Source organism: Callorhinus ursinus, unplaced genomic scaffold (assembly GCF_003265705.2).
Source record: "Callorhinus ursinus isolate GAN/ISIS: 27379988/994484 unplaced genomic scaffold, GSC_fseal_2.0 scaffold20, whole genome shotgun sequence".
Classification (NCBI taxonomy): domain Eukaryota; kingdom Metazoa; phylum Chordata; class Mammalia; order Carnivora; family Otariidae; genus Callorhinus; species Callorhinus ursinus.
In genome coordinates, this window is record NW_027397082.1 from 22,907,939 (window position 1) to 22,931,530 (window position 23,592).

General features: G+C 44.9%; 1 protein-coding gene across 4 annotated transcripts in view; it reads left to right on the forward strand.

The window, feature by feature from the left end:
* PIK3AP1 (phosphoinositide-3-kinase adaptor protein 1) overlaps positions 1-22,727 on the forward strand; it is a 126,730-nt gene extending 104,003 nt beyond the window's left edge. For 3 of the 4 annotated variants that reach the window (XM_025881169.2, XM_025881168.2, XM_025881167.2), the window contains exons 14-17: positions 4,447-4,602; positions 9,440-9,510; positions 10,854-10,972; positions 18,105-22,727. In XM_025881169.2, the coding sequence (XP_025736954.1) occupies positions 4,447-4,602; positions 9,440-9,510; positions 10,854-10,972; positions 18,105-18,162 (404 nt within the window). In that variant the 3' untranslated portion in view covers positions 18,163-22,727. Of the gene's footprint in view, positions 1-4,446; positions 4,603-7,822; positions 9,407-9,439; positions 9,511-10,853; positions 10,973-18,104 lie in introns of those variants that run through there. The other variant, XM_073904385.1, reaches the window with a different exon arrangement.
* Positions 22,728-23,592: the final 865 nt, after the last annotated feature.

Here is a 23,592-nt window from a genome sequence, read left to right on the forward strand (position 1 = left end):
AAAAAAGCTGTGATTTGGTGGTGCATGAGTATTTGAAGGCCAGAGAGTTGTAGTGTTGGAGTTATGAGTACTGGGCAGCCAGGGCTCTAGAACTGAGCCCACTGGGTGTCATCACACCTTTACCACCCAACCGGTGGAGATATTGAAGCAAGACACACACATGTGCTGAGGAGTAAAGGGTACAGTCATGGGCCCTTGGGCCATCAGGGTTGGGGTCAAGTTCCTAGCCACTGCTCACCCCTAATTAGCTGGGAACCATGGGCAAGGTAAGTCCCCCAACTGAGCCTCGGTCCTCATCTGCGAAGTGGCACAAATAAAAGTGCCTCCCCCACTAGGGTTTCTGTGAGGATTGAACAAGTTAGGGGCTAGCTGGGGTCTCGCACAGTGCCTGGCACATGGAAGCACTGTGTACAGACCACCCACCCATCCAGCAGCTGGTGTCCTCTCAGGCAGGGCGTCCCAGGATGCGTGCACTGGGCTGGGACTCGCCATCCAGGGTCCAGCCCTGGAATCCTGGGTTTTGGAACATTATACAAAGTTCAGCCAAAGCTAATCAGGCTCTGAATAAGCGATACCCACCAGTGTCTCTTCACTAGAATGGTCAAGGTCTACATTTTTTCAAAGGAACATGGTTAAATGCCCTTGCTTCCCTTCCCCTCTACTCTTCAAGAAGACCCTCTGACTAGGTTTTATGGGGAGGTGTTAAGTATTTTTACTTTTTACATTAGGGGCTTTAATTACTGTCCTAACTATTAGAAGATTAAACCATATCTAATTTGACACTAAACAAGAACAACTGGGGACCACACACAATCCACCAGAGAGAGAATGTTCTACCCATCAGCACCAAGATGGTTCCTTTCATTTTCATTTTTTTTTAAAGATTTATTAGAGAGAGAGAGAGAGAGAACACAGGGGGGAGAGGCAAAGGGAATGGGGGAGAGAGTTCCAAGCCGACTCCGTGCTCAGTGCAAAGCCCAATGTGGGGCTGGATCTCAAAACCCTGAGATCAAGGCCCTGAGCTGAAACCAAGAGTCAGACACTTAACTGACTGCCCCACTCAGATGCCCCTTGTTTTTGTTTTTTATTGTGGTAAAATACCCATAACATAAAATTTATCATTGGGCCTAAGTGTACAATTCAGTGGCGTTAAATACATCCACAATATCAGGCAACCATTACCATGATCCATTTCTAGAACTTTTTCTTCCCCAACAAGGATTTGAGAGCAAATGGTGGGAGATGATCCCAGGAACACAGGGGGAGTGGGGAAGTGAGAGAGGGAAAGAGAGGTGGCCAGGAAGGTGCAGTTACCACTGTGGAGACTGGAGCTTGTCTCTGGAGGCTCTGGGAGTCAATGGACAGCACCATGGAAGGGGCCAGAGAGCTGGGGCGTTTCTTCACCAGCTCCCGTGTCCGGGGGAGGCCCATTGGGGGTGGGGGGTGGTGCTTATCATCTAGTTACCAGAGAAAGCCTCAGGCAGTTTGGAAGTTGGACCATATACTACATGGTGAGGCCCAAGGGCATCAGATCACCTGCCAAAGAGTGGGCATCATTTATGGTTGACTAAATATGGCATATTATTTAACTCCATAAAACTCGATTATGTATTTAGTGGCATACTAACTTGTAATGGGCTATTTCACACTGAGTAGCCTCAGTGCTGCCTATGTGTGCTCGTGGGAGTAAAGGGTAGGCACTGGGGGTGGGGTAGGGGGAAGTGGGGGAAGAGGTTAGGATTGTGACAGGTTTAGGGCAACCCACTCTGCTTTGACCATTGCAGCTCCTTTAAAAAAAAAAAAAAATCTCTCCACATTGAGCTTCTGTTTTCACCAGATGAAAGAATTCTGCTTCCCCGGGCTCCTGGGTGGTTCAGTTGGTTAAGTGTCTGCCCGCGGCTCAAGGCATGATCCCAGGGTCTTGGGGTCGAGCCCTGCATCAGGCTCCCTGCTCAGTGGGGAGTCTGCTTCTCCCTCTGCCCCTCCTCCCACTTGTTCTTTCAATCTCTCTCTCTTTCTCTTTCTCAAATAAATAAATACAATCTAAAAAAAAAAAGAACTCTGGTCCCCCCCCCCCCCGCCAAAAAAAAAAAAGAAAAAAGAAAAACATTTAGAAACCATTGACACAGGGTAACATCAATCTGTAGGAAAATTAGGGTTAACAAATGGCATTTCTGCTTAAAAGACCTTTTCTAGGAACAGAACCCATTCTAAACAGAAGGGCTGACTCTGTTTATTTAGAAATCTCATTTGCCTTAGAAAAGAAAAACGATGACTATTTTCCTTTAATTTAGAACACCAATGATAATTAAAAAGTAAGATTCCGTTCATAATAATGTGCTAGTTTTTCTTCAGCCTTGGCGGGTTGTCTTGTTCTTGCTGGGATGGTGCAGAACATTGATGGTATAGATCAGAGGGGCTGGCATGGCCCGTGACTTGTTGAACACCCCCAAAGAAGACAGTCTGTATTTGTGTTCTGGGTATGTCTGGGGTTCATCTGGGGCAGAACCAGGAGGAGCAGGCCGGGTGCCAGGCAGCCTGGGCTCCCATCCCTCCACTCCAATCACTGCATCACTTTACGATCCAGGACAGTCCCTTTAATCACATTGTGCCTCAGTTTCTTCACCCATGCTTGTACCTGACTTACCAACTTCACAGGGAAGAAGTGAAGTTCAGAGGAGGTATAATGACCCATGGAGACACGCTCCGGGAAAAGTACTGTAAGATATAATGCTGATTACTATTCCTGGCATTTTTTCTTTCTTCCAGGAATATCAGGATTTGGTAGACATTTAGACTGGCTCTACTTGATTTTTTGAACTTTTGACTCCCAATTTTTTTTTTCATGTGTATTTTACTTTCCTTCCTCATAGAACTGGTTGAGGGTAGAAAATTGCCACACTGAAGTGAATTAAAGCAGATTGGAACCTCCCTTTAAGAGACTGTTGTTTAAAAAAAAATACTAGGTCAAAGCTGAGGGAAAAAAATAAAATGAAAGGATGACGCCTGTTTGGGCCCTGAGCCACTCTGGGCCCACACCCACATGCAGGTGGTTCCAGGCTCTGGTGGTTGCTGCCCTGCTGCGTTGTAATGAGGCGAGCCTGAGGCTGTGAGAAAGATCCGTGTCACACAGAGACCTAGAAAGCTGGTTTAATACTAGGACCAAACACTGCGCTTGGAACCCGTCTCTAGGGTGAGGCACGTGTGAGGTCCACGTAAACCACAGTCCAGCTTTGCAAGGTCCTCTGTGTGGAGTGTTTCCCACAGGCTCAGTCTGCCCTGTCCTCGAACTTCCTCTTTCCTATGGTTGTAGTCTCCCCATTCGCCGTTCTTGGGCAGACCCTGGCTTTGGCACGCAGAGCCACCTCTGCCCCTGGACTCCCCAAAGCCCTGGCCATACCCATCCCGCAGCAGAGGAGAGGCACCGGAGGGAGTGGTACCATGAAAATAAGAGCACACTGCCTGAAAGTACACGGAGCTCACACCTCTCTCTCCCAGGGGCCCTGCCCCCCGGGCTTGGGAACGTTTCCGGCATCACGGGAGCCCTGTCACACGAGCTCACTGGTGTTCACACTTTCCCGGGGGAGGAAGTGGGGTATGGGCCTCCACAGATATTTTGTTCTGCTCAGTCTAGAACCCAGGGAGTGGAAATCTAGGGAGGACTAAAGACCAACTCCTAGGCAGGGCTAAACTAAGCCAGTCAAGAGACCAGTTTAATGCTCTGCAGAGTGAAGGAATAATCTCTCAGCTCCAAAGCCACTGGTCAGCCTTGCAAGTCTCAAAATCTTTTATGGGGCTGATGGACCTCCTTTCATTAGCTCTCTGGGCCGTTGCTGTCAGTTGCAGACCATGCACCCAGTACCCATCATTTGTTGAGGGATTCAGAGGCCGTATGAGTAGTGGTTAGGAACCTGGACTCTGGAGCCTGGGTTCAAATCCCAGCTGTCCCACTTACCAGCCATGTGCTACTTCACTTCTCTGCAACTAGTTTCTGTTGGGAATGATGATAATAGTATTTATTTCATGGGGGTTGGGAAGCTCACAGAACTCTGCTTGGTGCACAGGATAACCAGTTAGTAGGATCAACAGCGCTCATGAGTCCCCCTCCAATAGGGAAGTCATCCATGTCGCACAGCTGGGGGGTCGCAGAGCTGCAGGCCCCAGACCTTTCCCTGATCGCGGGCTCTCTGCCTGATGTGGGAGCATTTGTCAGGCTTTCTCAACGTGCCTCTGACCTCTTCTCTGTCACACAGTGATGGCCACACAGGAGTCTGTGGAGTTTCAGTGTTGAATTGGGCAGGGCTCCCTCCCCCTTCCCACGCCCTGCCCTTCCGTGCCAGACATCCTCCAGGTTCAGGCCTGGGAGGCAGGTGGAGAAGGAGCCGAGCAGTTTGGCGGGTCGCGGTCAGGTGCCTTGAAGCTTATCTCTCTTTCTTCTAATTCTAGACTTGGAGATCACGGTCCCGATTCGGCACTCACAGCACCTGCCTGGGAAAGTGGAGTTTGGAGTCTATGAGAGCGGCCCCAGGAAAAGCATCTTCCCCCCAAGGATGGAGCTAAGGCGAGGAGACTGGAAAACAGATAGTACTTCCAGCACAGCAAGTGAGCAGGGCCGGGGGCTTGCCTTCACATCTGCATTTCCGCTGGTGCCATTGGGCTTTGGGACCAGTCTCTACTGTAAGCGCAGCAGGTTTCGGGGGCTCACAAACCCAGCAGGTCCAACTGGGATCTGCTGGGTTTGGGGGGATGTAAGAAATGGGGGACATTTAGCCTGTGCAGTTTATCTTTTTTTAGAGGGCCAAAGATCCTTTATATCAATATCCCCTGAAGCCAGGTTGTGTAATAATTTATTACACCGTTCCTTTTATAAGTAGAAAAGCCTACTAATAACACTAGTTAACATTTATTGAGCATTTACTATATGCTAAGCCTGTTCTATAGATTCTCTGATTTAATTCTCACAATAACTCTCTGGGATAGGCACCATCACCTGTATTTACTGAGGAGGAAACTGGACTCTTAGTGCCTTGCCCTGGGTTAAACAGCTAGTAAGTGGTGGTATCAGGATTTGAACTCGGGCAGCCTGGATCCAGGGCCCGGATTCTCAACCACTATCCTTTCCGCTTCTTCAGCCATGGTAAGGGGAAGGAAAGGGCCAAAGTCAGAAACATTAGAAAACAATGGACTTACATTTGAGAATTCCAACTTTATGGACGAGTTGAGAATCCAGTTAGGAAATGTGGGAGACATTTTGGTTGAAAGCTTGATAGAGTCTGACTGCAATAGACAACACCTGCTGATGGACATGCAGGAGGTGCGGGCTTTGTTTTCGTATCCAGGGCGGGCCTGGCGGACCTCAGACGCACCTGCTTCACCGGCAGAATAGATTGAGTTTCCCTTCTTTCATACAGTTTAGTGTTATCAAAACAGCGAGGAGAGCAATGAAGGAGTAGGAGACTCAGGACTGCATTTCAGGACTCGTGGCTCCTTAAATGTCAGGCAGAGAACCTCCAGATGGATATGAGGACAGGAAAGTCATCTAAACACAGGGGTTCTCAATCTTTTCTGCATCACAGACCGTTTGAGAATCTGATCTATTCTCTGAATGTGCTTCCCAGAGAAGTGCACGGGCTTGTGTACATACATATACACACAGGGCTGCCTGTCTGTGGACTTAGGTCAAGAACCGCGGCACTAGTCTCCCTTCTTACTTTAGAGATTGGGTATTTATCATCCAGAGCAGGAAAGAGTTTTGTGCAAGGTCACACAGCCAGTGAAGCCAAGGTGGGAGCAGGCCCAGATTTTCTCTCAGGTTCATGTTCCCGCCACTCACTATTACTGGTTGAAACAGACCCAAAGCCTGTCACATCACCACAGAGGATGTGGGCAGAGGAGAAAACTTCTCCTTCCATAATAGGGGTGGTAATGTGTATCCAAAACCCTCTTGAGGCAATTTGGAGAATTCTGGCAAGTTCAGAAATGGGAGAGCTTTTCCTAGTGATCCCTGGTGGCTGAGAAAGCACAAGGCAGGTGGCCTGTCTCTCGGATGTGTGGTAGAGGAGAGATGTGGTATAGATCTTCTCGGGGTGAGGGCAGGGCATTCCGGGGCAGAGAGGAGGGGAAATTTAACAAGATAAATGGAAAGTACTCATTTCAGGTTCAGATTAATTTAAGTGATTTTATGTGTATGTTTTACTTTGAGGTGAAAAGAGAATGAAAAGCATAAACTGTGCTTCTTACTTCGGGCAATGGTTTATTGCCCAGGAACAACTAGCTCATCTGGTCAGAAAATGTTATTAAGTGTCAGACCAGTGGATTGTACTCTACTCTGTGGCTGTTGCCTGCATCCAGTCCCTGCTATACAGTTTCAGTTTTCTATTGCTGTGTAACAAACCACCCCAAAACACAGTGGCTTGAAACAACCATTTATTTATACCTGATTCTGCACTTGGGCAAGACTCAGTGGAGATGGTTCATCTCCGCTCCGTGTGGGTCAGTTGGGGTCACTCCTGCGCGTGTCATCAGCTATAGGCTTGGCATGGGCGGGGACCATCCTAGATGGTCTGTCATCCTTCGGGCCTCTCCACATATGGCCTCTAAGTCAGTAGCCTGAACTTCTTATACGGTAACAAAATCCAGAAAGGGAACATTCCAGAAGGGTAGACCCCAATGTGCAAGTGCTTGTCATGCTTTACCTCGCATCACACTCACTCTTGTCATATTGAAGAGCAAGCTACATAGCTAAGCCTGGAAGGAGGGATGGAAGGGCCTATTCAGACCCATGGGTCCTGGGAGGTGAAGGTCTGGGGGTCACTAATGGATCTTGGGGCTGATGAAGTGGTGGTAGCTGCTTCATCTTGCAGGCCCTGTGCCAAGCATGTGTCTATGTGACCTAACCCATTCTGTGCAACAATGCTGGGAGTTCTAGATCAGGAAACGGACATTGAGAGAGGTTGGGCCCTGGGTCACAGGCCAAGTAGGCAGAAGGTCTGGCTGGGATTCACATCCAGATCTTGCTGTGCACTTAACCATCGGCACATACTGCCTTCCAAATAGGTATAGTCCCCAGGGCAGGGAGACAGAGTGAAGCTGGCCCAGCCCTGATCTACCAACTGCCCTTTATCTGCCAGGGTCACACCCTGAAGATAGCACTATCTGTATTATGGTGCAGCTGTCATCTCTTGGGAACCACAGAAAAACAGATGCAGGTTAAATCTGTTCATAACTAAGATTTTAGTTAAGATTATTAATGTTATGTTTAACGGAACACAGGTTTTATTACAGAGACTTTTAACCTTTTCGTAGACTGTCGGGTCCATGTTTCTTAAGGGTCATATTATATTTGGTCACTTTTTCCCCCCCTCATTCATTTATCCACCAAATATTTGAAGATTGCTCTGTGTATTCTGAGCAAGAGTGTACACTGGGGATACAAAGATGAAAAAGAAATGGAGCCGGTCTTCAGGTGGCTTGTAATGGAGTAGAGAAGATATAAAACTAGCATGAGTTAGATGCTTGTCTGATCTTCTTTCCTGGTGACAGAGGCCTGGAAGAGGTAGGCACTGCCCTCCTCCCCCCTGGCAAGAGGGAAGATGATGGGGGCCAGAGCCTCCTCCCAACCATGCAATCCAGAGGGGATGGGCGTAAGCAAGTCAGCCTGGGGAGGGAGAAGGTCAGGGCAGATGAACCAGGGAGCCAAGGTTCAAAGCCAAACTCTGGGGGTTAAAGATTTAGGAACACCTAGGGAAGGCACAATGGGAGCTGGTGAGTGTGAGTTTCTAGGGTGCTGGAGCCAGGACAGCTTTTTGCTCTCTCCCAGCAGATAACCTTCGGAAGGAGGCTGGTTCACTGTGAGGGGGTGGGATGAAGAATGGTGAATGACAGAGACTTGGCTCTACAGGACTGGGAGCCCATGGGCTGGAGGGGTTACTTCCACTGGGGGAATCTGGAAAGGTTTCCATAGCATTTGTCCTGAGCATTGGAGCCTGAGGTTTTTGCTTTGTGCATAGGAGTGGGCTGGGGACATTCTGGACAAGTGGACATTGTTATGTATGGGTAACTGAATACAAAGGAAAAGGGTCATGTGCTCCTTAAAATAACACTCTGAATCCCCTGGCTTATTAAGTATTTTGATATATTATTTTAAATGTAAAAATCTACCCCAAGAAATAATCCAAAATTATAATCTTAAATTGCTCTATTTCAGCTCACATCTGAATTAATTAGGTCAAAGTTGGTAGCATAATAAAGTTGAAACTAAGACTCTTTACTTATAAACTAATAAGATGAGAAGCTGTTTTAAGAGGAAATTCAGTAAACCTAAGATCTGGCAATACTGCTAGTGGCGACAGTGGTAAATTAAAGTCAATTTTTTTGGCCTTAGTTGACCAACTTTATTCTTTTTTTTGCTCCTGGATCATCACATAATTGATCTTGTTCTAATTCTGTGCTATCCAGTATGGTAGCTACTAGCCATATGTGGCTATTTAAAATGAAGTTAATTAAAACTAAAAAATTTAAATTTAGTTCCTCAGTTCCTGGTATGCAGTAGCTACCATATTGGATAGTATACAATAGAACCTTTCCAGAAAGTTCTATTGGATAGTGCTGTTCTAGTAAGACAGGTAGGTGATACATTCCCAATTCAAATGCCTTGAGCACCTAAACTCACACAATCATAGTTCCTACTGTGAGCATAAATTATGCTTTGGAGTTTGTGTTTTGTATTTTGTCTGTATCAAACTGGCCTCTTACTGGGGCGCCTGGGTGGCTCAGCCAGTTAAGCATCTGCCTTCGGCTCAGGTCATGATCCCAGGGTTCTGGGCTCGAGCCCCACATCGGGCTCCCTGCTCCGCGGGAAGCCTGCTTCTCCCTCTCCCACTCCCCCTGCTTGTGTTCCCTCTCTCGCTGTGTCTCTTTCTGTCGAATAAATAAATAAAATCTTAAAAAAAAAAACTGGCCCCTTTTTGGAAGGTATATATGTGTGTGTGTGTGTGATTACATGCTTGCTCTAATTCCTAAATAAGTAAAAAACTTCAACAAGATGTTTGCGGATTTTAGAAATACCGCTGAACAAGTAAGAAATAGAGCATCTCTGCTTCCTTGTCTGTTAAACCAGAGCACTAATATCAGATAGGATTTTCACAGGGATTAAGTGTAGTCATGTTTTTAAAGCATGTAATGTGTGGTAAGCCCTCAGTAAACGGTGGCTATAAAGCAAAAAAATAAAAAAAGTAATAAAAAGGTGAACCATTTCATTTTATGCTGAAAGAAAAACTGAACACTAATAAAATGGTATAAGATGGCAGCATTTTGAAGATCCCATATTCACAGCTTATGTTTTGTTTCTATCAGTAAAAATAAGTAAGTGCTAGAGTCCTGCATTTTATTTTAGCCTGAGAGAATCCACAGTCCGGCTAATTTTGTTTGTACCCTTCAGGCAGTACGAGTAACCGATCCAGCACCCGGAGCCTCCTCAGTGTGAGCAGCGGGATGGAGGGGGACAATGAGGTGAGGGCTGGGGACCCCACCCCCGTTTTTCTTGTCCGAGGGGTCATTCCACTGCAGGAAGTAGAAATCCAGGTGAAAGAAGCCAGACAAGAAAGGTGACATAATATAGGATTCCATTTATGTGAACTATCCAGAATAGGTAGCATCAGAGAGACAGAATACCGATTTGGGGGTTCCCAGAGGCTTGGGGGAGGGGGAAACGGGGAGTACTGTTTCCTTTGGGGATGATGAAATGTTTGGGGACTAGATAGAGGTGGTGGTTGTACAATATTGTGAAAGTACTAAATGCCACTGAATTGTTCACTTTAAATGGTTAATTTTATGTTATGTGAATTTTACCTCAATAAAAAGGGAGGGAGGGAGGAAGGAAGGAAGGAAAGGAGGGAAGGGAGAAAGGAGAGAGGGAGGGAGGGAGGGAGAAATAGAAATTCGCTCTGACTGGTTAAGCCCAAAGGGCATCTGTGAGAAGGAGCGGGATGACTCTCAGGGAATCTGGGGCTTGAGATCACATTTTGGGGCTTGGATCAGGAGCAGTGAGAAATGGCGGAGCCAAGGCCACTGCTCCGTGTATCCCCAGGGCCACATGCTCTTTCGTCTCTTCTTCCCTGGGCATGTCTGCTTTCTTCTCTCTCTGGACGCTGGCCTTTGCTGCTCCTCCACGTGTATGGTGGCAAATAGTCCCCTGAGAGCCACAAGGCCTCTGAGGAGAGGGTGAGCTGCTGCCCTAGCTGAAGCCCAGTTTGGTCAGGGTGTCTATTCTGATCCAGTGACCAGTGGCTGGGATGAGCAGGAGGGGTCACTGCCAACGCAGGAGACTCCCTGAGATAGGGTCCTGGGGGTGGGCCACCCCGCCAGTGAGCAGCTTCTGTTAATTACCCCACGACTGAGAACCACTCACGGTTCTGCTGTCCGAAAAAGGGACTTCGGTTTAAAAATAAAATTTCTCCAGCTCTATCTGGTCATATAGAGCAGGCTTCTCACCCTTTAATGTGCCTAAGAATTACCTAGGATCTTGTTAATATGCAGGTTCTGATCAAGCAGGTCTGAGGAGGAGCTTGAGAGCCAGCATTTCTCACAAGCTCTCAGGTGATGCTGATTTGATGGCCCGCAGAGGGCACTCTGAGTAACAAGGACCATTAATGATAATTTGGGCTTCCTTGTCTCCTCAGTGCCTGTAGGCGTCAATGGAAAGCTGACCTGGTGTTGCTGGATTCATTCTCAGTTTGTGAATGACCTTTAGCCGAAGCCTGAGGGGGACTGAGAGGCTCTTGGGATAATGGTGTCCGATTATGCTTGTTGCTTAATGTAACTTCCCCTTTTCTTTCTCATCTCTTTTGCTGCAGGATAATGAAGTCCCTGAGGTTACCAGAAGTCGTAGCCCAGGCCCCCCACAAGTGGAAGGAACACCCACTGTGCCCCTTGAGAGGCCCCCCAGGGTACCTCCCAGAGCTGCCTCACAGAGGTAACATTGATGCTGATAAGAAATGTTTTCCTCACTCTGAATTCCAGCTGGGGGAGAGTAAGATTTGGGGACATCTAAGATGACCTAAGAATGAGTGCAGAGCTAACTAAAATGCCTACTTTTAATGCATTTTAATATGGACTTTTAATTAATTTGATGCTTTATTCAAGTGCAAATACTTTAAATAGTAAGTGCAGTATTTCATCAATGAAGTACTTTGGTAAACATCAACTTTTTGAGATACTTGTATGTTTGCTCAGAATTCGGCTCCCTAATAACTAATTCCCTTGGCTGTATTGTGGGGACAGTGCCTTTTGGGGACCAGGAGGTAAGAAGGAATTGGGGATGAAAATAAAGGTGGGGGCAGCTTGGTGTGGTGGGGAGCATGGCTGTAGTACCACACTCACTATCTGGGGACAGTGTCCAGAAGGCACTTGTGAACTTGGATGAATTGCTTCACTTTCCTGTAACTCAATTCTTTGTCTGTAAAATGGGGATAACAGTAGAACGTCCTCACAGAGTTGTAAGGGGGGCATCTTGGCCCATAGTAAAAGCTGAACAGAATGAGTGATTTTTCTCATCCGGGAGAAGAATGAGCATATGGAGATTTGGAGATGGGCATTAGACAGACAAGTTCAGAGTGTTTGCTGGGCTCTGATGTCTGTCTTAATGGTACTCGGGCCTCTGGTGGGAACCTTTTCAAGGTCTCGTGGAGTGACAGGAAAAGTGGTCAAAGCTAGCTTCTGTGTCCGCCCATGCAGAAAGGGGTCTTGGGAATGAAAGCCTAGGCTTGTCTTAGGTGTTTATTTCTTTGATGTCTAAAATATAATGTGGGGGGAATGATTAAAAGGTGGAAGCTTGGGGCGCCTGGGTGGCTCAGTCGTTAAGCATCTGCCTTCGGCTCAGGTCATGATCCCGGGGTCCTGGGATCGAGCCCCGCCTGGGGCTCCATACTCTGCATGAAGCCTCTTTCTCCCTCTCCCACTCCCCCTGCTTGTGTTCCCTCTCTCGTTCTCTCTGTCAAATAAATAAATAAATAAGATCTTTTAAAAAAAATAAATAAAAAAAATAAAAGGTGGAAGCTTTCTTTTTTTTCAACCAGGGTTTTTTTTTTTTTTTTAATGTTGAAACTTAAATGAATCTCATCAGTGCAATTTGTTGAGAAAGTGCAACAAGGAAGCTTTTCTTCTGGTTTTCTGGAAAGAGAAGCTGACTGTGTGCTAGGTGTCTGTCCACTTCTCCCTTTGTTGTTCACCCCCCTTAGCGTGTGCTCCCAGTAACATTCACGTACTGACACTTGTTACACAGAGCCCCGCAATCGCAAGCCGTGTCACGTTCACCGGCATGTTTCCTTGGTGTAGACTAGAGGTCACATAGTAGAATGTTAGTCCTGGAAGGACCCGTAGCGATAATCTGGTCCAGTCCCCTGAATTGGCATAATGTGCTGTTGCTTGAAAATTATATAGTTGGTAATTGGGAAGAGGTGTTTATGGAGAACTATAGTAATAAATGCTAATCTGTATTGAGTGTGTACTATGTACTAGGTATTATGTTCAACACATTGAATGCATTATCTTAATTCCTTCCACAACTCTTAGAGATAGATATTTAGGATTATCCCATTTTGCAGATATACACACTGGGTCTTGGACTAGATTAAGACTTGTTCTGTGTCGCAGACCCGGGTGTGCCTGACTGGAGGCTCTAGTGTCTTAGTCATTTTGTGACACCTGTTCAAGAAGGTCAGGGTGTCCATAGGAGATCCAAGACCTAAGACCTCTTATTCCTAAAGACTGTAGAGTTTGGAGGCAGTTGACTAGTTTCAAGAAGATGAAAATAGTTGTCAAGTTTGAAACTATAGCTGCAAGACTCTGGGATTTTGTTAATGGGAGAGGAAAAGAGAAAAACCAGGAAAACACGTTCCAGAAATTAAAGGATAGAAATTGAGATACATATAAATGTGTAAACAGAGATGGCTGATAAACTTTTGGGGGGGTTTGGAAGCATGTTGCGATAAAAATGGGAGCAAAAAAGAGGAAAACACTTTTACTAAAGGAATAGTGTTTGCAAAGAAATCTGTAATTGATAGAACTTGGCATTTGGGTTCCTTTTTGGTGTGAAGAAAGGTTAGCAAATATGCAATTGTTTTGTAAGTATGTATGCAATTCGCATAATAAAATGAGGAGATGTTTGAAAAAATAGTAAAGCCAATAAATGGCTTCCATGCTTGACCTGCTGACAGACCGGAGGGGAGGCTCACCTTGGGGGTCTCCTCTGCCCTTCCAGATCTGGGAATCAGTAACTGTTCTTTGGCCATGTCTCCTGAGTGCCTCTGCTCTCAAACAGCACTGGGGGCGCAGTGCTTCTCGGCCCCTCCCAGTCCTGGTCCCTTCCTCTGCTCACTCCACATGCTGTCCCCAGAACTTGAGCTGCCAGTGAGGACTCCAAGCTTCCACGTCTACCTCAGCCCTCTGTTTCCTACTCTCTGCTGGCGACCTCAACCCAGATGCCCCACAGACATCTCAAATACAGCCCGTGCAAAACTGAATTCATCCCACCTGCCATTCTCTGCCCCAGACTGTCTTCTTCTGGTGAGTTCCCAGCCCCAGACTGTCTTCTTCTGGTGAGTTCCCAGCCTGTGATAATGGCACGGTTCTCTCACTTCCCCAAGCACCAAACCCAGGAGTCATCCTCCAACCCTGCCTCCCTGGCAGCTCGCACAGAGCGTGTCTCCAGGCTCTGTCTGTTCTGCTGCCCTTTCAGCTCTCGGATCCACCTCCTCTCCATCTGCCTGTGCCGACGTTCATCCTTGTAGACCCACACTTACCTCCCTCCTCCACGTTACTGCCAGAGTGCGCCTTCTAGATCAGAAATTGCTGATGATGTCACTTCCTGGCATAAAAGCCTTCACATTTAACGCTGTAGTTTTTAGCATTAAAAACTGTCTAGCCTCAAGTCCCACCTTCTCCTGTATTCACTGATGCTCCACCCCTGCATTCCCAGTGAGCTGTGCCATTTAGAACTGTGTCTTTGCCTGGAATGCTGTCTCCCTACTCCTTTCCAACCTCTGCTTAGAAAATTCTTGCACATCCTTTAGGATTCAGTCTAGTCATCACCTCCTCTATGAAGGCTTCCCTAATGTTCCTATGCAAAATGAGCCTTCTTGTGGTTCTCCAAATACCTCTATTATAATTCATTCCACATGATGGCCCTTGTTTATGTATCTGTTTCCACAAGTGGATGGTGAGCCTTTAAAGAATAGAAACTGTTTTTGACTAAAACATTTTTCCTACTGTCCCCAGCCCCAGTGCTTAGCACAGTAACTGGAACACAGTAGGAACTTAATAAATATTTATTGTGTAAGTGAATTACTGGATGGATGGAGAGATTGGTACTGCTTGTGTTAGACTACCTATCTCCTGAAGAGTTAGCCATCAGGTCATCTGCCACAGGGCAGGTGGGTCATAGATTAGTGGAAAGAGGCTTCACACTCCCACCTTTAAGTTCTTAATGTATTTCAAAGTCAGGGAAGGCAGATGGTGACAAGAACAGGAGCAGATGCATTATACCTCTGCACAGCATTTCCCTTGCAGGGCATTACTCCTTAGAGAGTGGGCAGCTAACAATATCACACTCTTCACAGGTGAGATCCTGCCAGTTGACCAAAAAAACCAAAACCAGACAAACAAAAAAAAACCCCGCAAAACAAAACCCCAAATCTTACTGAGCCATTGCTACTTTGCTTTTTAAGCATATTTTGCCATTCACTAGTGATTTGTCAGTCACTAACAATTTGTGCACTCCCCTTTAAGGCAAAGCCAAGGTCCTGTGTAATCAGAACATTCTTCCGGAGGCCTCCTGCAGTGCCAGAGGTTAATACTTTAGATGCAGACTTGTGAAGAGGTCTGTGGAGTCCCTAGGAGGGGCTGGAGTGGTCAGGGAGTGAGGGTACTTGGGACAGAAGCTATTTACTAATAGGGAAGTTTAAAAATATTTTCAACAATGTTATGATCATACAAAAGCATACCAGCTAAATAACAGTCCTGCTTTGAAAGAACATTAACCAACATCAAGATTGCTGGGTTCTTGAACCAAACTCATCAGCTGCAAGACCTTACCCTCAACAGGGAGGAGAAAACAGCCAGTTGTTAGGTACCTCTGGTCACTTGTGTTTCCAACTCCAGCTCCCCAGTGTCCTGCAGAGGCTGTCTCCCCACAGACCAGCCCTTGATTCTGATTTAATACGCTTTACTTCCATGGTTCTGGTATGTCTAGAATCACAAATCGATTTCCCTGAGATAGGACTTCCAATCCTAGGTTGGGATTGTTCATCACAATAAAATACAGAAATAATTTGCTTGTAGGCCCACCCCAGCTGCAGAACGGGACAGCAGAGAGAGGGAGGAAAAGGGGCCAGCAGGGCATCACGACTGTCTTTATGGTGGACGATAAATTGTAAGGCTCATGGAGCATCCATGGGAAAAAGACTAAGAACAGATCTTTATTCATAATAATAAAATTATGAGCTTTACTTCTTGAGTGCCTACTCTAAGGCACAACTGTGCTGCCTACTTTCCAGTTGTCATCTCCAAGCCTCACACAACACTCTGATGTACATACCTGTAGGTACTTCTGTTGGGCTGATGAGAAACACATTAAGAGAAATTGGAACTTGTCCTTCAGCTGCGTGCATAGGTGCCTTTGCTCTATGTTCTCATAGGTTCTGAACTTCCTCTATCAAAATAATGCAGTTTACTGATTGTTCCTATTGTCTGTTTTATCCATTACTTTCTTAGCACTGTGAGGGCAGGATCCATGTCCACTGAACTTGCTGCTATATCCCATGCTCAGGAGTAGACACATAGATAAAAGTTTTTTGAGAGGGAGGGAGGGAAGGTGAGAGGGAAGGAAGCAAGCAAGCAAGCAAACAAGCAATCCAGGAAGCCAAGAAGCCTAAATAAGCTTACTCCGGTAATGAGTGGTATTACCTGACTTTCCTTCAGCCTTCTCCTGTAAGCTCTGGTTTTATAGGGCAGGTTGGGAAGGCAGAAGGAGACGGTCCATTTGTTTTTTCTGGATAAAGAGGCAACCACACAAAACCACCTACTTCCAGAGGCCACAGCAGGGCCTCCTGAGGATGTTTGTGGCAGTTCTTTTCTATTCCTGCTTCCCTGCCTTGTTCCTGAGACAGCCCCTCTTTCTTCAACTCTTTTGTCATTTCCTTGACCTACGTAAAACTTGCATTCAAGAAACATTTAGTAAATATTTAATCCTTGATTCATTCAATCCTCAACTATGCAACTCCAGGATAGCACAGTTCAATTACAGCACCTGACAAAGCTCTCTTTCTTGACTTATTGACTTGCTTCCAAGAGAATCAAATATTGGTTTTACGGCACACATGTGGAAACACTAGCCACAATTGTTGAACCTCTCTGTAAATAGACTCACCCAGGTCTATCTGGAATGGCATTTAGGACTGTTTAAAAACCATCCAGAATAACATGGAGTGGGGCTTCTAGGAAAGTAAATGTGGAGTTGGGATAACACACTTAGTGATCCCATGAGGAAGTAGTTGTGGGAAGCAGACTTTAGAAATTGTTAATTCTTCTCTCAAGGGACCCCCTCCTACAGTATGTCTCCTGCCTGGCTGCATATTTGAATCACTGGTGTTTTAAAATATAGGCTTTATTATTATTATTATTTTAAAGATTTTATTTATCTGAGAGAGAGAGAGAGAGAGATCATGAGCAGTGGGGAGGGGTAGAGGGAGAAGCAGACTCCCCGCTGAGCAGGGAGCCAGATGCAGGAATCAATCCCAGAGTCCTAGGATCATGATCTGAGCCAAAGGTAGATGCTTAACCAACTGAGCCCAAGGCTTTATTATTATTTAGGTATGGTATGATAAACAGATCAGGAGACAACTGTTCTTGAGAAGATAGTTTGTTGTACTCATAGATCCCAAGAGGAGGGGGCACATTATGTCATGGGGGCCCACGGGGGAAGTACCAGGTTTAGTCAGGAGAAAGGCAGTGGAGTTGGGGAACATGGGCCAGAGCTTTTGTTGTGGTTTCCGCAGGAGGGTACAAGGAAGGTAGAGTAAGCAGATTTAGGATTGGCTAGTTTGAGTAATTTCAGTAGACTCTGGGGCAAAGGTCCCTAGTTGTCTGGCACCTGGCACTCCTGTCCCTCCTGTGATTAGGGCAGATGGATAGGGCCCAAATGCGAGAGCCCATAAAGGAAGTGGTTGGGGTATAGGCTGGGACTGGTTAGTTTGCATATGAAAGGTGTGCTCATCAGCAAGTTGCTATCTATAAGAGTTCGTTTGCCATGGGAGGGGCAGTCCCTCCAGGATTAGCAAGGCTCCAGGTATCAAAGCATCAGAAAATAAAAGACAGGGGCGCCTGGGTGGCTCAGTTGGTTAAGCATCTGCCTTCGGCTCAGGTCATGATCCCAGGGTCCTGGGATGGAGTCCCACATCGGGCTCCCTGCTCAGTGGGGGGCCTGCTTCTCCCTCTCCCTCTGCCTGCTGCTCTGCCTACTTGTGCTCGCTCTCTCTCTGTCAAGTAAGTAAATAAAATCTTAAAAAATAAATAAATGAAAGACGTGGTTAATATAACTTGTTGGGGGAGAGACACTGTTAAAAAAATTACTCTACCTTCCTTGTACCCTCCTGCAGAAACCACAATAAAAGCTCTGGCCCATGTTCCCCAACTCCACTGCCTTTCTCCTGACTAAACCTGGTACTTCCCCAGCGGGCCCCCATGGCATAATGTGCCCCCACCTCTTGGGATCTATGAGTACAACAAACTATCTTCTCAAGAACAGTTGTCTCCTGACCTGTTTTTCTTACCATACCATGCTTGAGCCTTATCCTTTAGAGGTTATGAAGGAATGGGTCTCGGAGAAAGCCTGGGACTTGGTATTTTTTAAAGGTCCACTGGTGACTCTAATGTGCAGCTAAGGTTGTGAGGCACGGCCAGCAGATATGCCACTCAGTGGTCCATATGGTTTCATCAATTACGGAACATGTTACCTTTGCATAGTTTACTGAGTTTCCAACAAACCATGGATGCCTAAGAACTAGTTAATCAAATTCATTTAAAAACTATTCCTTTATCTTTTATTTCAGGCCTCCTCCCAGGGAGACCTTCCACCCCCCTCCGCCTGTTCCACCCAGAGGGCGCTGACTCCACCTCCTAAAACCTGCCTACGTCCGGACTTGGAGACTTGCAATTTCAGCCTGTTAATGATGTCTTCGTGTTGAGTTCTATGGCAGGACTACTGACTTAAGACCTCCTCTCATGGCTGATGTCATTGTGGCCCTGCTGGTTTGGGCTTTCCTTGAAGAAGATATTATTAAGGCATGAAGAAGTGAAAAACTGAGGACTTTATTCACCATCACCAAGTATATTGATCCATAGCCTTGTTTGCCAGAAGGATAAAGACTTAATTGGAATACTTACCTCAAATTTGGCATGTCAGAAGCCTGAGAAGATTGATTATAAATGTACTTTTACAAGTGATTTTACTGAAATGCACTTATATTAGGCCTTACTTATTTGCTAGTCCAGACTAACTTCTAGAAGTGGTTATGATTTAAGACTTACAATATCCGGGTAAGGAGATATGTTCTGATTTTTAAATGGTTCTTCAACTTTCCTGTAGATTCTGGAGGGTGTCTAAATGCCAGGCCTGGTCACAACAGAACAAACTGAAAAAGATTTTAGAGATGGATTAGTCCTAACTCCTTTTATATGGAAGGCAAATCTGAGGTTCCACAGAAACTAAGAGTACACAATTGGTTAGAAGAAGAGATGTGTTTAGAGGCTGGGTCTCTTAATTTCAGGTCACCACACTTTCAATCTCTAGATAGCCAATCGCTCTCCCTCAAGAAATGCCCACATGTAGAAATTTGGTCACTAACTGACTATTGACCTTCCAGAAATGTCCTTCCATATCTCCCAGGCATGGGACTATCAAGTATTTTTTTCAATTTGGGCATTTATAATTCAGTATGCTTTCCAAAACAGTATTGTTGCCAAGGAATATCTGCAAATGGTTGGGAACCAGAAGCTTGGGATGCCAATGACCACATTTATTGTTCTGTAGTCTTTATAGGTCTTACTAGTTCTGGCCATAAGGAGAGAGAAGGATCCTTGACTCTTTCTCTGCCAAGAGGTCAGAAGAGAAAGGAAGAATGTAAAATAGAAACATTTATCTATTTCCTTATTATTACCACTAGACTTGGGATATCTGTACAAAGAATAGAGAGCCATTAATATGTCATAATTGTCATATGCCACTAATATGTCATTAATTTTGAGTCACTGGCACAGAAATCTACCTTTAGAGCACAGATCCTTAATTTGATACTTAAACATACAGTAAAGTTAGTATCAGACATACTTCTTTAAAAAATATCAGAAATCTGGTGATTTTTCAGGAAATGTATTCTCTATCCCACACAGATATAAGCCACAGTATTAATGATCTATTTAAGTACAGTTTTATTGTGTCCTTTTCTAATGATTCAGGGTTGTTGTTGTTTTCCAATTTCATTCATCGGTCCAGCAAACAAGGGCTCATATTGAAATTAATAGCTTATGGGTTGTGGGTCATTTTTCTGACATAAAATACACTATTGGCTGTGGCCATTAAGAGAGTGTTTGTGCAAATCACCTACCACAATGCCTGGCACATGGTAGCCATTCTGCATGGTTCCTTTACTCTCTTTGTCACTTCTTTGGGAGAAAGAGGGTAATGTGGGATAGAGGGAGAGCAAGAAATTATAATGTTGGTGTGGATGTCCTTCCTCTTATTTATAGATGATCTCTTAAGCACATTTGATTTTGATAAAGCTACACTTTTTTTTTTAATATTCAGTGTCTCTGGGCCCCTTCTTAGAGGCCAAATTTAGATTTTTGTGCATTCTCTGATTAATAAGCATTTAGATCAATAACATGGCAAAACTTACTGCCAGCTATTGGTGTTAGCATCTTTGTATGCACATCACTGTTTGTACAATATTGGAATATTTAGTTACATTTTATTCTTCTGTGAAAGTAAGTGGAAAACAAAATTGAAAGTGCTGATTAGACACTTGGGTCTGACAAATGTGACACACTTGAGACATGGGTGGAAATGGTCAGGAGTTCATTGCACATCCAAGCTGTTCCATGTTATCAAAGAATGTCTCCAACAATGAAGTGAAATTCTTCATTTTCTGGAAACAGAACTACCCATTATAACATAAATTTATTCAACTTCTGCACACTCAACTTTTATACACATTTTTAGGAATATATTATGTAACAAAACCTTGGATTTCAATACAGTGAGGATCAGAAACTAAATTTGTAAGTAGGTATCCAAAGAGACTGTTAAAAAAGTTCTCTTTGGGAAACAACTCTGCTGCCACCATCCTTCCCCGAGATTTTATGAGCTGGTTCAATAGAAAGTGAAGCTATTAGTCATATTCATGTCATTGTCACATTCATGGTCACTGTACAAGGCACATTGTCCTTTAGTTCCTAGGCCAGTATTCTTCCTTAATCTCATATTAAAACCTGTGAGCAGATAACCCAACAATATAAGCAACAAAGCACGAAGACTGAGAGACTATGAACAAGAGGTTGGTGTTGCAATCAAATAATTTAGCTTGACATATTTAATGATGTGAATAATCCGTAATGCTTTGCCATAATTAGGCAAATTGATAGTATGAAAATTACTTCAGTGAGGAGTTTTACAAGTCAAGCTAAGTACTTATTCTCCCCTCCATTTTTCTTGCTTTGTTACTAAAAAAGGGAGGTTCTAGCCTGTCCTATATCACTTCAGTAGTTGGGATTTTTAAATCCCTCTCCCATATGCACCAGGAAATAGGATGGTTTTCTGTGCTCCTCTTTCAAAGAATATTGTTTGGTTTTGCAGCTGGTTGGCTGAGGAAGCATTAATAACAGATTTATTTCAGTCTGAGAACCAACTGTTTTAAGTGATTGCTTCCTAAAGAAAGAACTGAGAACAATTAGAAAGTTTTCTCCCTGCCTACAACACTCCAGGTAGAACAGAAAAGAGAGGTACAAAGTGATGAGTAGCAATGGAAGGACTGCCCCACCCCAGAAGTAAATAACTAGAAAGACAAACATAACAGAGTAGAAAGAAGAACTAGAATTTCAAAGAAAAGGGAATCTGAAACTAGCCCCTATACAAGGCTTGTCTTGGGTAGCCATAAGGCAAGTAGATCTCCTCACCTGCCCACCAGAGTCTTAAAAGTTCATAAAGGGGGCGCCCGGGTGGCTCAGTAGGTTAAGCGACTGCCTTAGGCTCAGGTCATGATCCTGGAGTCCCGGGATCGAGTCCCACATCGGGCTCCCTGCTCGGCAGGGAGTCTGCTTCTCCCTCTGACCCTCTTCCCTCTTGTGTTCTCTATCTCTCATTCTCTCTCTCTTGAATAAATAAATAAAAATCTTTAAAAAAAAAAAAGTTCATATAGAGAGGCCTTAACTGGGTTCAGTCACATATACCGTCCAGATGGTCTCAACAAAACCTTACTCCCTCAAGGTTATGTTCTTGGAGCAGCTCCCACTTTGGAAATAGTGGGCAGAGTATATATTCCAAAGACAGGGAAGGGGGTAAGGATCCTCTGACTGCCAGGGTACAGCGCGAGGGTCAACTGGCGGTCATGTTCTCTCAATTACCTTCTCTAACAGTACCTGACATTGGAAATCAAAAGAGATGTTGTTATTTATAGACCAAGACTTTTGAAGATCATGTTTATCAAGAATGAAAATAAAAGATTGAAATGGTGGGTTTCTGGATCATTTACTGGTCATAAGCCCTTTAACCAACTGAGTCTTATTAGGACTACCATAAACAGGCTGGACAGCCATTTGGAGGAGGGGTGTACCCTTTCACTAGCACGTTTTCTCCCCTTTGGTGTCAGGGAATGGGGTCATTAATCTAGATGAAGAAACTGGTGAAACAAGATATACCAATGTTTTTTACTCCTTAGTCTGACAGAAGAGCCCCGATTTTTTTTTAAAGATTTTATTTATTTATTTATTTATTTATTTATTTATTTATTTATATTTTTAAAAGATTTAATTATTTATTTGACAGAGAGAGACAGCAAGAGAGGGAACACAAGTAGGGGGAGTGGGAGAGGGAGAAGCAGGCCTCCTGCTGAGCAGGGAGCCCGATGCGGCGCTCGATCCCAGGACCCTGGGACCATGACCTGAGCCGAAGGCAGGCACTTAATGACTGGGCCACCCAGGCACCCCAAGATTTTATTTATTTTTGAGAGAGAGATAGGGAGAAAGAGTGCACGAGCTGGGGGTAAGGGGCAGAGGGAGAAGCAGACTCCTTTCTGAGCAGGGAGCCTGATGCGGGGACTTGATCCCAGGACCCCAGGATCATGACCTGAGCCGAAGGTAGACGCATAACTGACCGAGCCACCCAGGTGCCCGGAACAGCCCTGGTTTTGATGGTGCTTCCTAGTCCTATTTTTTAGTGTAAAGTCATCAGTTTCCAAAGATATCTGAAGCCACACTCCTTTTCCTCTAGCCGGTATTTAATTCCTGTTCTTTCTTTCCATACCTACCGTAATCAGACTTGTATCCCTAGAGCCATTTATCATCATTTCCTAGTACCTACCGGAATTCCTGGCACATAGTAGAGCTTGATAAATAGTTGCTGAGTTAATGACCCTATCTGCTCTCCCCACCATTAAACTTTTCCAAATACTCCACCAAAATTGGGTTTCCTCGTTTCTTTTTTTTTTTTTTAAGATTTTATTTATTTATTTGACAGAGAGAGACACAGTGAGAGAGGGAACACAAGCAGGGGGAGGGGGAGAGGGAGAAGCAGGCTTCCTGCTGAGCAGGGAGCCCGATGCGGGGCTCAACCCCAGGACCCTGGGACCATGACCTGAGCCAAAGGCAGATGCTTAACTTAACGACTGAGCCATCCTGGTGCCCCTGGGTTTCCTCTTTTCTACTTACCCATTGCTCTTACTGACTCTTGAACATTTGCAGTTGGTCACATTTTGTGTAGTCCTTTTTTTGTACACTGTCCTTCCTATTCTCTGCTGTGTGTATAATTTCCTGGTTTTAAGTCTACGCTCCCCAAATCGATGCTTTAAATTTTTCTTGTGTCCTCCCCACCCCCAAGCAATTGCCAACCCAGTGCTCCCCACAAACACCAAATGCTTGCTGCCTCAACTCTGTGGAGGCTGGTAATGGATGTTCAAGCAAGAAACTTCTCATCCATCTTAATTCAGCACTTACACTGCTTGTTCTTCAATTGCACATCATCACTTGATTCAAAAGCAGTGATTATTCATTCACGGAGCATTTACTGAGCTTTCACTATGAGCAAGTCACTTTGCTAGGTACTCTAGGGGATATACAAAGATGTATAAGACGCCTCCTCTGATTTCTATAGGAATTACTGGTGTACGATTCATTCAGCAATTAATCGTGTACTGCCTTGTGATGTCTCTTAGACTGGCTAGAAAGTATTGTGCAAATCCTCTATGCAGTTTGACTATTCACTTATTAATGTCTTCCTTCGTTCACTCAGCAAATAGTTTGAATGTCTATGATATGATGAACACTATT